The sequence below is a fragment of the Palaemon carinicauda genome, chromosome 22 (genome assembly GCF_036898095.1).
Source record: "Palaemon carinicauda isolate YSFRI2023 chromosome 22, ASM3689809v2, whole genome shotgun sequence".
In the NCBI taxonomy this organism is placed as follows: Eukaryota; Metazoa; Arthropoda; class Malacostraca; order Decapoda; family Palaemonidae; genus Palaemon; species Palaemon carinicauda.
This window is the reverse complement of record NC_090746.1, coordinates 82,997,552-83,012,551: the sequence shown is the minus strand read 5'-3', so window position 1 is coordinate 83,012,551 and position 15,000 is coordinate 82,997,552. Positions and strand designations below refer to the sequence as shown.

The 15,000-nt window shown below is 33.5% G+C and overlaps 1 protein-coding gene across 4 annotated transcripts in view; it reads left to right on the top strand.

The window, feature by feature from the left end:
• Positions 1-15,000, top strand: part of LOC137616569 (endothelin-converting enzyme 1-like) — a 203,836-nt gene that overhangs the window by 113,954 nt on the left and 74,882 nt on the right. For 2 of the 4 annotated variants that reach the window (XM_068346447.1, XM_068346446.1), the window contains exon 4: positions 14,737-14,799. In XM_068346447.1, the coding sequence (XP_068202548.1) occupies positions 14,737-14,799 (63 nt within the window). Of the gene's footprint in view, positions 1-2,563; positions 2,792-14,736; positions 14,800-15,000 lie in introns of those variants that run through there. The other 2 variants (XM_068346448.1, XM_068346449.1) reach the window with 2 other exon arrangements.

Here is a 15,000-nt window from a genome sequence, read left to right as displayed (position 1 = left end):
AGTCAACACCTATTATGGGGAAGCTCTTTGGAGAAGTTATCTCGATGAAAGTAGGAATTCCGCGAAGTGCTGCAAAGGCTTGGCCATTTTAATGGTGTTTCACTCAACAAAAGCAAGAGTGTGAGCTTTTGTTTCATATAGTTTGAATTAAAATCTAAACTTCAAATGTTTTTTGTGTGATGTGCTATCATCGATTTATTTGTATTTTTATTTCACATAAAAGATATTATATAGCATCATTTAAGAAGAATCACTGTCAACGTAAAACTTCTATAGACTCAGTGCACTGTCCAGCTAAAGGGTATAGCAATACTACCATATTTTTTTCATGTTGGTATAGATTTTATTATTTTATCTGTTTCTTCCTTTTTGGAGTTACAGGATAAGAAATTTTAGGAATCTGTGACTGGTCTGTTAAGGTCATAGACCGAAAGCGAAACAATCTAGCGAATGGAACTTGGCTGGATAGAATTAATCTAGGATTTGGCGAGTTTTTTTATATGATTGGGCACAAAGATTCTTTTGGTGACATTGGGTGTTATAGTTTAACCGCGTTTCTTTAAATCGGTGGTTAGATATAAACTTAGATCGCAATGAAAAATATTATTTTGCATTTAGGGCAAGTGAGTAATTTCTTATTATGCCAAGTGATGACCTCGGTTTTCCTGTGATGTGATCTTTTTTTTTTTGGGGGGGGGGGTTGCAATCGACGACATTATCTCTATTAGTTTCGTTATAGGAAGAGGATTTTGCTATCAATTTAAAATGGAAAAGTTGTACTTAATCTTCGTATGCTATAAAGGAAAGAATGGATCTAAAATTTTCAATATATTTGAGGAACATATATGTTTTGTCCATCGTTTTAGTTATATATAATAATTTTAACTGTTCGATTTATACTAATTAAATTCCAGGCGACTGGAATTTTCAGTACAGACAGCATTCAGACATCGTGAACAACGACTGCAATCATAAATAGATTTAAATGTTGTTTTATGAACGAAATAGATGAATTTATTTTGTTTAATACTTGTACTACAATTTATTTGGATAAAGGATATTGTTTGTATTTGGTACATACTTTATGTGCCTAACTGATGCCAGTTACTAAACAAATGTGAATAACTTACCGATTAATTAGATTTTAAAATTTGGTATTACAGCTTCGTTTTTTTTTTTTTTTTTTTATGGAAATTTTTCATTTGTTGTTTATTTGATATTAATCATGAAGGTGATCTCACTAAAAACACCAAATAACACACGGTGAAGCTATGTATGACCATAGATCCTTTATTCTAAAACTATACGCGAAGTACCACATATACAAAGCTTTGAGTCTTTTGTAAGGTTCATGTTAGGATGAAGTTGACAATGTTAGTAAAATTAATCATTATAATAATGGTAACCCTATTATTCTATGAGATGGTACAAAACTGTACAATATGCCATTCTCCTAAAATTTCCTGTGATTCAGAATCAAAGTTTTCATATATATATAAACTTTAATCCCCCTTTCCCCCTAAAAAAAAAAGATAAAATAAAAAAAAACCACTTTTGTGATAAGAATTACCAAGATAATTGTATGGGTAACTTTATATATTTAGGTTATCTAAGAATTTTCTCAAATATCAAAAATGAGTCAATAAATTTTCATGTCGTATATTTCAACAAAAAGAGAAAATATAATGTTGTGCACTACTGAACGTTCAGAAAAAAAATGTAAAATGTCTTGTAGTGTCATTGAAATCAGATTATAAGGACCTAAATAAGGGAATATCACATTGCTGAATAAAAAGTAAAGCTTATCCATGGATTGTAATTCATTCATAGATAAAGACAGAAGAAGAATTGTTGTCTCATTCATTCAAAATTTAAGTTGAGGAATGGAGCACTTACGAAAGTGTACTTTTTAGATATTTTTATAGTTGTTGAGGAATCTTTAACGCAACATGTACTTCCACATACTCGTTATATATATATATATATATATATATATATATATATATATATATATATATATATACATACACACATATATATATATATATATATATATATATATATATATATATATATATATATATCTATATATATACATATATATATACATATATATATATATATATATATATATATATATATATATATATATATATATATACATAAGTATGTATGTATGTATATTATCATAACATCGGATTTGATGACATAACTATCCAGATTTAAAATAAACTTATTTGTTATCTACATTTCAAGAACCTATTTACCAATTTTATAATGTCAAAAAAGGGCGAATGATATTTAACACATTAAATCTATTGGATTTATTTTAGATATTGCCTATATAGTCGACTCAAATAACGTTAATTCTAGATGTAAATAACAGTGTCCATTTCGCAGTAACAGTAAGGACGAATTGAGTGTTGGAATATTTTACAGAAATGAGAACGAACTACCTGTGGGTATTTAGCATTGTTCTGTGAACCGGTATAGTCGATGCAAGTAAACAATGCATGGAATGAGTGAAGTAAAAACCTGTATAGGCTACCGAAGCACCTCACTTGCCAGTGATATTTGGTAAATATTTGAATAAGCATAGTGCGTGGTTAATAGGTTCGGATTTTTTCATGATGAATTAATCAGGATCTTGAAGAAGTTTTGTGATTATTGTGGTCATTTTTGGAAAGGTTTTAACTAACTTCTACAGCGTACTCGGAAATTCTGCAGAATCCACCAATAGTTGAAAATACTTTGGTGAAGGAACAAGTGAATGCATTGTCGTCATAAGGAAGTAAGACTAATAAAGGTTATTTTATTTTAATGGGTAGTAAATACCTGTGATTTTACTGGAACTTCTAAGTTGATATAATTTATCTATGGATAGGACACATTTATGTATGTTTGTATGCATAAATGTAATTCATTTAAATAATTTCTCGTCATGAAAATTTGATTTATAGATTTATAACTTTATGGCATGTTGTGATTGTAAATCAAATGTAACGGTATAATCCTTTGATCACTGAAATTTTTAATCAGAAATGTGTTATATCTCTACTACGATTAATTCTATAAAAAAATATGAATGGAAATTCCAAGAGTTTATTTTATCTTTGGTTGTCTTGTTCGCGAAGTAGGAGATGCTGAATGGAGAAGTATTGAATTAAAAGCTCAAGATAGAGACGACTGGCGAAATCTAACTAAGGCCCTTTGTGTCAATAGGCGTAGAGGAGATGATGGTGATGATGATGACTTGTTCGCACATCTCAGAAATAAGTTAAATCAATATATTTGTAGAGGGTATGCAAGATTTTGAATTCGTTCATGAAGACAATGGATGGCTATTGTGAAACACTTGAAAAACAAGAACCCATGATTAAGGTATCTTTTAAAATTTTATAAAATTGCAACGAAAAACTATGTCTAATTTTAAAAAGGAACACACGAATGCATGAAAATAAGTATATTATCAGTCAAAAACCAGTGAGTCCTATCCCATCGAATGGTGTTGTTGAACAGGCCTTTTTAGGGAGACACGCAAAGTAAAGTACTGAGTTGTAGAGTAGGGTGATCTGCTCTCAATTTCCCGCCTATAACTGCCAATTTACATCTAGGTTCTGAGTTACCAATTAGGGGGATATGTATCCCCAGATACCCTACAATACAGTGCATTATATGACAGAATTTCCTCATAAGTAAACCATATGTGGTGTATAATTTATTATCTTAAAGTGAGAGAGCCACTGGAGTAGTGGTTCCAATTGAACTTTCTTTACTTTATCAAGGTTCAAGCGTATTGGTATTTTACCTCGCAATTAAGTCCTTTAATTCCAGGCTTATACAATAATCAAGCGTCGCTTATTGTTTACAAAATTATTTTATGTATCAGGAAGATAAGAAAGGTTTGTGAAAATTACCATCGTTTTCTATCCCTGTTAGAAAACATCGATTTAGTTCATCAGTGTAGATCAGCAAATTGTGGCCAAGATGAAAACTGGACACCTTTCCTGAGTTATTGTGTGGTCGCCTTTTGTTACAGAATTAGTAAAATTCTCAGTTTCATAGGGCAAATATTTAACCAACGTAGCTTCATAAAAAGTTTTTCCCTAAATGGCATATTTATGTTATTTTTGTGGAGTCTGAGCTCTGTAAGTATTCCTTTCTCTTTGGTAGCAATTCATATTTTGCGATTTATCAAAATTTATCTTGGCAAATAGAGTTCGCCCAGGTATGTTGGTGATTAGAATGATAAGAATAAGACCATGAGAGTTGTTTGCATGAACAAGTGATGCTAATGATTAGTATAGCTACTAACATGTATGCAAGAGAAATCCATGGCAAGAAAACATTTTAGTACATTGGGAACGCTTTTGTTAAATTTAGGCGAAATTCCTTTTATAAGATGTTGAACGTTGCATTGTTGTTTAGAAGATTTTGTTCAAATACAAAGCCACTCTACTTTTTCAGGAGATGCAGTCCTCTGAGAAGTGACATTTGACTGTTTTGATTGTGCGTATGGTTGAAGAAATTGTTTTTGTTTTTTTGTTTTTTTTTGGTGGGGGGGGGGATGAGGGGCTGACGGAGTAGCATACAAAAAGGGAGAAATGAAAACTCCGCCAGTACGTTTTAGCCTATAATTAACTAGAATGTTTGCAGTGTCGATAGATTTAGCCGTTTGGATTATTCCCTTTTTTTACATAATAGTAATTTTAAGTGGTATATAGTTGTAGTATTCCCTGGATACCCTGTATGTATGTTTTCAAACCCCCACCATTAACCTTGTCAGACTTTCCTAATTTTATAGACGTAATTCATTGTTTGCAGATAAGAATGCTGTAAAAATTTATTCCTTTTTCAAGTGGTATGTTCTTCCAGTTGTAATTTTCTGCGTTTGAGAGGGCCAAAGTATTTAACGAGAATATAATAATATTACGCCTCGATAGCTGTTTGCTGGGATGATTTACCTTGGTCACTGACTTCCAACAAAGGTTGACTATGTAGTTTCTTCAGTTGATGTTCAAAGCCTGTTCATGAGCGTTAATATTAATGTTCCTAAACCCCTACTATATTGTAAGATATGATTATCTCAGATTCTGCACCCGTGAAGTGCTTGAATACTTGCATGGAAAATAAATGGTTCTCTTTGACGTCTTAAACAAAAACGGGATATCCCTCCTGATCAATGGCGTTGCTACTGTGTCCTCGTTTTGTACTGTTTGTTAACATTTATGTGATTGTATTTAGGGGTCTCAAACCTACCATATCTCCTCAGAACAACAATAAAGATATTTCCATGGCCATAGGGATTGATCAGAAGCTTTAGGCGTTGATAAAAGTTTTCCGGGAAAGAGTAGTGGCCTTGGTTTTACAACAAGGTTGTACATGCACAATCTTTTCATTTTCACTAAGTTCAGCATACTGCAACCACTAGTATTATAAGGGGCTTGAACTCTCAAAGGGGAGAGTAATGAATTTTATATTTTGTGAAAATTTACTTATTAAGTCTGGCAGTGAAATACATTCAAACTTATTTGCATTTATTATGCTACAACAATTGTAAAATACCTTGCATTCCTAAAGAAACACACAAAACTTGAAATTAAGTAAATATTAGACACTGTCTTGTTTGCGTGTAAGTTGGCCGACTTTCCTTACAAAATCCCTGTAATGCAATAGTCCTCTTTGTACACAGTTTCTTAAGAACCAATTGTCCACAGATAACTTAAGAACAGTTAAAGTAACAATAGGCAGGGAAGAGAAGAAAATATCATCCTTTCAATTGTGCTATGAAAGGGCCGAATATGAATGTTATCAATCATAAATTGTTGCTCAAGAATATTGTTCTAGAGTTTTTGTGTGGATAAACTTTCTGATACCCCTTCCTCTTTGACTAATATTTTGGTAGGATTACAGATACAGAGATTCAATAGCATGTAACAATGTCTGCAGTTTACTTATCCTGTTCGCCAGATCTGAAATTAACCCTATGAACATTTGCTACATTAGCGTCCCCATATTACATTAAGCTATATACTATATTGATACAGTGGAAGAGATGTTTGGTTTATATTCAAAATCAAGTTAATTTTCTTTGTATTTATTCAATTTATTTTTGAGACTAGAACATATTGTAAGTATAATTTGTACAGGGTGCTCTAAAAGAAACGGCCCATGCTGCCACAAGGCCAGCTTAATATAAAATAAGTGAAATTGCAAGTGGAAAGAAAAAGAGGATTGAAGTTTCCCTGGAAACCAAATAAATGTTTAATAGAAGTCTGAATGGGACACCCAAAAAATAACAGCACGCAGAAACTGTAAGTTAACGACAGTGGCCCAGTAGATAATATCTATACAGGATTATTACAAAATTTAGTATATTACCTTATTAAGACAATTTTGTCGGAAGTATAAGTAGTAATCCTCTGCAATGTAACTGCTAATATCAGATACATCTCTTAATTTTTGAAAAGCCTTTTTGCATATACGAATATCGACAACGATTTCGCTTACTTAATATGCCTTTAGCAACGTAATTTTTTTTTATAATAATCATAGATACTAATACCGACTTATAACAGAAGACGATCATGTTAGATATTTTTGGGTACATTAACAATTTAAGATAATTTCGGTGGAAAGTATTCCTGGGGGTAAAATATTCCCAACCTTCAAGGCATCACCATATTGATCTTGCCATCTGCAATGAGCAGCCATCAAAAGAAAGTCTGGCATCTCATTGGTTTCTACGTAGCCCATTCGGGTTCCCTTCTCTGGCCAATAGATATTATTCTGGAGTCGCATCTTTCATTTGTGATGGCATAATGAAAAAATGAAAGATTCCTTTATACCTGGTTAACTATCGTTTATTACATTTCATCTGCTTTATGCATTTTTTTTTCTTTTCCTTTATTCGAGTATGTAGTAGTTGTAGGATGCATATTGACTAAGAAAGCTAAAGTGGGAGACAAAGACGTAAATATTAAACTTAAGAATTGTTTACGGACTTATAAGATATAGGTAGAATCCCCCCTTCTCTCTCTCTCTCTCTCTCTCTCTCTCTCTCTCTCTCTCTCTCTCTCTCTCTCTCTCTCTCTCTCTCTCTGAGAGCTCCTACACAAAAAGCTTCATGCATTTTTTTTCTTTTCCCTTATTAGAGTATTAGTAGTTGTAGGATGCATATTGACTAAGAAAACTAAATTGGGAGACAAAGACGTAAATATTAAACTTAAGAAGCGTTTACGGACTTGAAATATATTGGTAGAATCCCCCCCCTTCTCTCTCTCTCTCTCTCTCTCTCTCTCTCCTCTCTCTCTCTCTCTCTCTCTCTCTCTCTCTCTGAGAGCTCCTACACAAAAAGAGTACTCTATACGTTTTATCCTTTAATATCCTGATTTCGTCCATAAGGAGGTTTCTTTATTTATCAAATATCCTGATCAGTTTGGGAGACCATCTCAAATATCCTGCTGGGGGTATAGAGGCCGACGATGGGTCAACTCCTTGGGCTTTCATAGCCTGAAGGGAGGATCTGTTTTTAGAGAACGAAAGTGAGGAAAGGACCAAGAACGGACAGGATATGAGCCTCTGATATCTGTCAATTTTGTTACTCTTGAGAGAGCTTGGTAAATATAAGGGATCGGTTGGAAATGATCATTGCTTTGATTTGACTTTTTTTCCTGTGATGTCAATAAACAATCTTTCGTTGCTTTTATGAAATACATTTTACTGTATGCAGCCCATAAAGAACAATGGCAAACATTTAGTAATTTTTACGTCTTAGGCTTTTCTAGATTTGTTTATTTATTGGTTGTATCAATTAGCTTATGTCATACTATTTTATAATTGCCCCGCCCTTCAATGTATTTCATTTTATTATGAAAGAGATATTTTCAAATATATCACGTCAAAATTTTACCATTCAACTTGCACGATGAAAAATAAGTTTCTGCTTTTTCCTACTTATGTTGTAATAATTTCATGAAGTTTAGTAAATATAATTTGACTGAAATGATCCTAGCATATATTTTCCTGAAACGTAAGAATTGATGTTGGTATATATAGAATAATTACTTTACAAATGAAGTCAAGGCAAAGTATCTTATTTCTTTGTAAAAGTTAAATCCGAAAGTGAATACTGCCCCACTCAATTGTCGGTGACAGAGAAGGGAATGGTCATTATCTTATTTTACACAGGACTTTTTACCTCATTTATTACTGTGCACTATTTTTCAACGACCTTAATTCAAACTATCAAAGTAGAATTGTATGGAATTTTGGCAAAGGTCAGTCGTGGGCTAAATCGCAATTACTTATTTTCTTTATAAATTGATTATGATTCGGACCCATATCCATTCTCAAATGTTTATAAAAAAACTCTTTGGATGAGAGCGATTGGTACACTATATTCAGTGATTTAGAGCTCCATCGGTTTAATTTTTCATTGCAGTTTTATGTTGCAAATCTAAAACGATTCTTGTCGATTGTAATGACAGATGTACGTGCAAAATTAGGGACCAATTTTGAAGATTATCCACCAATAGGGGGGTCTGTTATTTCTCTGGTATTTTAGTTTTAAAGCAGTCAAAACTATTGAGCATTACGTTTGTACAACAAGTCATATATGTGACGCGCAAAGTAAATTTTTCAAAAATGAAGGACATCACCACCAGTTTCTCAATAAGTTTTTGTTGTTTGAAGGATCACCACGGATATCTACAGGAATTACGAATGCCATTTAGAAAGTTTGTTTCATTTTCTTGAAGAAAATTATATCTACATTCTATTTATGTTTTAAACTTAATTATATTAACTCGAGGAAAAGAGCGACGGAGGAAAATTCCGCATTCTACAAGCAGAAGATTTACGATACTATATTTGCGAAAACATTAGATGATTAGGTTTTTGATGAATGTGCCTTCGTCTCTTCTTGGGCGTCTTTAGAGAGAGAGAGAGAGATTCCCCTTTCACCGGAGATCCTGTTACTTTTTTTATGGGCCGTAATTTTTTCCCCCTTTTTAACAATTGTTGTCATTCATTTGGGTAAGATTCCGACAAAGAAATATCAGTGAGGGTTATGAAAAGGAAAAATATCGAAAGGAAAACTAAAAATACAATGAGAGAAATCTTTGGTAATTATTTTTCGTAATTTCATAAAATGTCCACCAGAGAGACGTAACTTTGAGACCAGTGGGAGTCCAATGAAAGGAAGGCATACATGAGAGAGAGAGAGAGAGAGAGAGAGAGAGAGAGAGAGAGAGAGAGAGAGAGAGAGAGAGTAAGGGGGGAGGGCCAGTGATGGAAATCCCTGACTACGGTAACACGATCGTAAAAAGAAACGTCGAAAAAGTCAAAGAAAATCTCCAGAAAAAGTTTGGATGAGAAAGAAGGGGAGACATGAGTCAAGAATGAGAGTATGTGAAGAGTGTGAGAGAGGGGGTCTGGAGAAGACATAAGGGGGAGGGGGTGTTGTAGGAGACAGGGCTGGAGCGATGATGAAAAGAGAGAGGGAAGGGTGAAGCATCGTCAAATATTTAGGTAAGCATACTTAGTCGGGTTTACCCTAACATGGCCCAACCTTGGATTCCTCAATAAGAAGCATCTGTAAAGGAGATGTTTCCACCACCAAAGGCCACAACGCTCCTTTCTGGTCTACCCCCCCCCCCCCCCCTCCCCCAGTCCTCACCACCTCCTTCCCTAACTCGCCCTCTACAGCGATAATTATCTCTCCTTCTCTTTCCGTTTCTTTAAAGTTAGATGGCAACGAGAATTCGGTATGTGACATTCTGAGACAAAATGTTTACCATCTAGTTTTCAAGTGAATAGCTGTCATTTCATGAGCATTTCAAATGAGAGGGATTGTCATTAAAGAAACATTTTGACTCCTATTGCTGTTGTTTTTTAGTTATTTTGTTGCTGTTTAGTTATTTCGGTAGTCTTAGCTGCCTTAATCAAAATTTATTGTATCTATGAGAATTTAGATATCGAATGAAAACACTAAAATCAAATAGTTAATATAAAAATTTCGTTGTAATTTAGAGATAAAACTTACATTTTCAACAACCTAAATATATTCACTGCACCATTGGTCCATCAAAGATCCAGGAGTTAAAGTGTGAACATTGCACTGACTTTAGTGTCTTTTATAACACCCCCCTCATGTTAGTAAAAACAGTTTAATGTGTAAAGACAATATATACAATGCGCGTGCCTTTGTATGCGTGTTCATATAATTAATATCAAATAGGAAATTTAGTCTTAAAAATACTAAGTACCAATCCTCGCGAGAAGAATATTTGCCGGAAAATGCTTCCTAAAGTACCGAATTACTTTTCGGTTTTTAATTTGTAATTATAGTTCTAATTGTCTACCTTCCAGCCTTGCCTAAAGAATATCCATAATAAATAACTCGAGGTTTGTATTAGTTAAGGAAAAATACAAATTATCTACGAATTTGTCATTTCATGATCATATTGAATGCTAAGTAAAGTTTTCTAATTCCAGCTTTACTCTTTATTACGTAATTTTCACTAATTTTATATCCATTCCTTTGCTAATTAATCACTCACTAAATGTATGTTCGCTACTTTCAAGAGGAGATTTCGAAAGTCTCTTGTAAAGTGAAGTAAGTGACTTGCGTTTTTCTTCTAGTGGAAGTTCTTGTGAAATTTCCGAAAATTGAGATTTTTATTGAGCAACGAATTCCTTTGAGTACTTCAGTCCTCGGGTGAAGTATGTATATTTGCTATGTCCATTTTGATACCAGAAATATAGCCTATGCCCTTTTTACTTTTTTCACTTTTCTTCGTCGTATATCTGTGCATGTTAATTGAGTTAATAGTGAAAGTTAATAGTGAATTGCTGATAAAAAAAAAAAAAAATTACAAATATTCTAAGGAAACTTCATGACGAATAAAATGCAATTAAATCTTACAAGCGAAAGTTGTTTTGTATCATGAGACAGACTGAAACAAAAACTTTCAAGGGAATATAAATAAATGATGTTCTTTCTTAGAAAATAGATTAAGAAAACAGCAGAGAACTTGTAAAGACTTAATTAAATCCTTCAAGGTAAATACTAGCTCTTTCCACCCTGACTTAACCACGAGCCCCACCGGCAAAATGTTTGCATTTCATGCAACTAAACTTAAAGGAGAACAAGTCAGCCGGACGAAGAGACCTGCAGCTGAATTACTGATGATTTGCCGATAGGCCAAGTCATATATCAGATTGGGGTCAATTTGCTATGCCATTACTTTTAGGAATTTATTAAATTTAGATTATACATTTTTTAACTCATTTCTGATAATCTACATGATTTTCATCCGTCGTTGTTAGCCCACTGTAGGTCAAAGGTCTCAGACGTGGTCTTCCACGCGCGTCTAATTATGGTCTTTCTATACCAGATTAGACCCGCAAATTTTCTTTGTTCGACAATCCAAAATTTTCTTTTTCTTCCCTGCTTCGTTTGCAGTCTCGAAGGAACCATTATATTATTCTTCTTAATCATTTATCTACCATTCTCATTATATGTTGTGTACATGACCATTTCATTTTCTTACATGTTATTAGAATATGTTCTACTTTAGTTTTATCTCATACCCATGTTGCTTTTTATTTGGTTCCTAGTGTTATTCCCATCATTATTCTTTCCATAGTTCTTTGAGCTGTAACTAGATTGTTCTAAGGCTTTAGCAAGGCTCCAAGTTTCTGATGCAAAAGTTAATACTGGTTGGACCATCGGATTTTAATACTTTTCTTTTTAGAGGAAGAGGCATTTAACATTTCTTAATCTCATTTTGTTTACCAAAGGCTCGCCATTCCATGCTTATCCTTCTTTTAACTTCGGTCTTATGTCCTGGAGATCACTTTATGTATGTCCCAAGTACGTATATTCATTAACAATCTCTAGAGGTTCGTCCGTAACTCTCATTTGTTGTCTCTCTGCATATATGTATGTGTTTGTATAAATATGAATAACTGAATTCATACCTTAAATTATTTTAATGGAATACCATAGACGTTATGTCATCATACAGAAGAGTTAATCCCAAAACGCCTGTAACTTGCGTACAAAAAATAGCTAATTTACCCGATACCAAAATACTGGGCAATATTATTCTCATAAAATTTAAGTAGTCGATAATGACTGTGTTGGATAATAAGAACTTGACGTTAAGGTGACTAAAAGATGATTTATAGTACTCTTTGATACAAAGTCGTTATAACGAAATTGCATTTAACTACACTCGTTACTTGCGCTACAAACTTTTTCATACAAGAACATTGTGATAACGTTACCAACGTCTTTAGATTTTCCTGTTGGATGTTTTTTTTTATATTAGCTTATCAATGTATTGAGGTTTTCTTATGAAAACTTTGAAATGTCTCGTCATTAGCAAAGTTCTCAGGTTAAATGACAAAATACATCAAGGACATACGTTAATAATGATTAATAAATTTTGTCTGTGAAGTAATATTGATAAATAATACTATTCTTCTATAATAGTGACGCAGATAACACCAATTTTTTTAGAAGAATCTTTAATTTTCGCAAACAAACACCAAAATTGTTAGGGGTACACCTACTTCTGGGGATTGCTCTTGATAAAACCCACCAGGCACTTAAAAATTCAAAATGACGGTAATTTTTTTCCAGCAGGACACCATTGTTAAACTCGAAATATTCAAGACTATGAAGCTCAATCAAAGATTTCTTGAAAGAGGCCAAACTTTAATGACGGAAAGCTTCTTGCAAGACTCAGTGTTAGAAATGCTAATGTACATGAGCTCAAATGGCATTTTACGTGCTTTGCAAACATGTACAATAGAGCCATCAAAAGACTGGGACAAGAACATGTACCAGCAGAGGATGCCACCCAAAGGCATTCTCAGAGATAGTACATATCCAGTGTATGCCACCAGGTCTGGTGAGGGTACTGCAGTTTTCCATCTTGCAGATATATTTCACCTGTTTTCCCAGCATCTGGAGCAGCTGGGTGATGATGCAACTGCAGTCAACTCCACAAGACTTAAGGAAAAATTTCTGTCAGAAATATCCGCGTTGGAAGCTAACAAGCTGGGAAAGGATGTTCTTCAGTCTCTCCAGAAAGATGTGGGCTTTGTCATGTCAGAAGCATCTGACTATTATAGTGATGTTATTATCCTTGGAAAAGCAGGTAGCATATTGCAGATATACAGTATATGCTAGACTATAACTTTGAATTTTGATGGAACCTTCCATGAGGAGTTCATCGAGCTGGCTATTCCACCCACTCTTTCTTGGGAATTTGGAAGCAATTAATACTATCTATGTTTTACTGTACTATGGAGTTAATTCACAATTAAACAATTGATAGATGAATGTGCCAGTGATAATTATGTTGTTTCTTCTTCGGAGCCCCCCCCTGTCAAGGGAAATAGATCGATAATGGAAAAGAGTTTGTTTGTGAACGTTTATGCAAGCCTTTATCATCTTTACCCCTCATTGTAATTTATTGAAAGGCAGTATTTTGCAAGTCCAATCTTGAAAAGGTGAAATTTTCGAAATTTATTCATCCTTTATTCTTTATATATATATATATATATATATATATATATATATATATATATATATACATAGAGAGAGAGAGAGAGAGAGAGAGAGAGAGAGATAGAGAGAGAGAGAGAGAGAGAGAGAGAGAGAGAGAGAGAGAGAGAGAGAGAGATTGATGTTGATTAATTTAGTTTCTTGTATCCGCTGTTATTTTTATATCTTACTCCCATCGTTTTAGTGACATATATTGTCATCCTTATTTATTGGATATGTTCTTCGAGATTATCAGAGAGCAAGAGGAAAAAGAGAGGTTACGGACATTTTTTTATGTTCTCTCTCTCTCTCTCTCTCTCTCTCTCTCTCTCTCTCTCTCTCTCTCTCTCTCTCTCTCTCTCTCGTGAAGAGTGAGAGTAAAGATTTCTATTTATCTCGCTCACAGGAAATTCAATTAATATAGGTCTCTCTCTCTCTCTCTCTCCCCTCTCTCTCTCTCTCTCTCTCTCTCTCTCTCTCTCTCTCTCTCTCTCTCTCTCTCACACACACAGCTTAAAGATATGCAGAGTGGAGTTATTTCTTCAAGAAATATTAATTAACGAACAAGATAACGCTGCAAGTCCCTAAAACTGACATTGGTATGCTAAATTCAAATAACCAATACCCTATCAGTAATGAATCTTAGTTTGATGGAAATATTATTAAAAAAATATATCTTACCAGTTATCACTAAATATATAAAGGGAATGCTTTACATTTTTCAAAATAGTCCTCAAATAAATTATTTTTGATATGGCTCCTTAATGTTTTATTGATAGAAGTAATATTATTTATGTATGAACAGGGAAGTCATTGCGATTAATATGTTTGTTTAGTTCCACCATGTATAAGTGAAAAATTATAATAGAATTTAATTCGAAGTCAGTGATCCAGAATATTGTTTTCATCAAACCTGTAATCTAAGGATAGAAATTTAGGACTAGGCAACCAATTTTGCATCAAAATAATCGCCGAATCAATAATGTCTTGTAATTCAGTGTTTTTATTTATATGAATTATACTTGATATTTTACTTGAAAGCAATTCCATATTTGATATTTTTATTGTTAGTAACGAATTCATTAGGAAACTATTTGATATGTTGCTATTTTACATTTCTTAATTTGAGCGAGCTTTGAAAAACTTTTTGACCTAATTTTTCCATTGATTTCCAGCTGCTGCCATCGGGGTTTTCGATGCCACATCCGAGCTATTATGATCGGACGCCAAACACTGAGGTAAGATCCACGTCTGTACAAAGCTTTTAGTGGTATTTATGGAGGGACACAGATGTATATACTGCATGTATCTGAGTATGAGGAGTAAATTTAGATTGAAAGGATTAACGATGGGTTTATCAAATTGGATTGTGTGCATGCTGTATGAAAGTCGTAATTTATTGGTGGCTATATTCTTTTCATGCAAATCACGAAATGAAC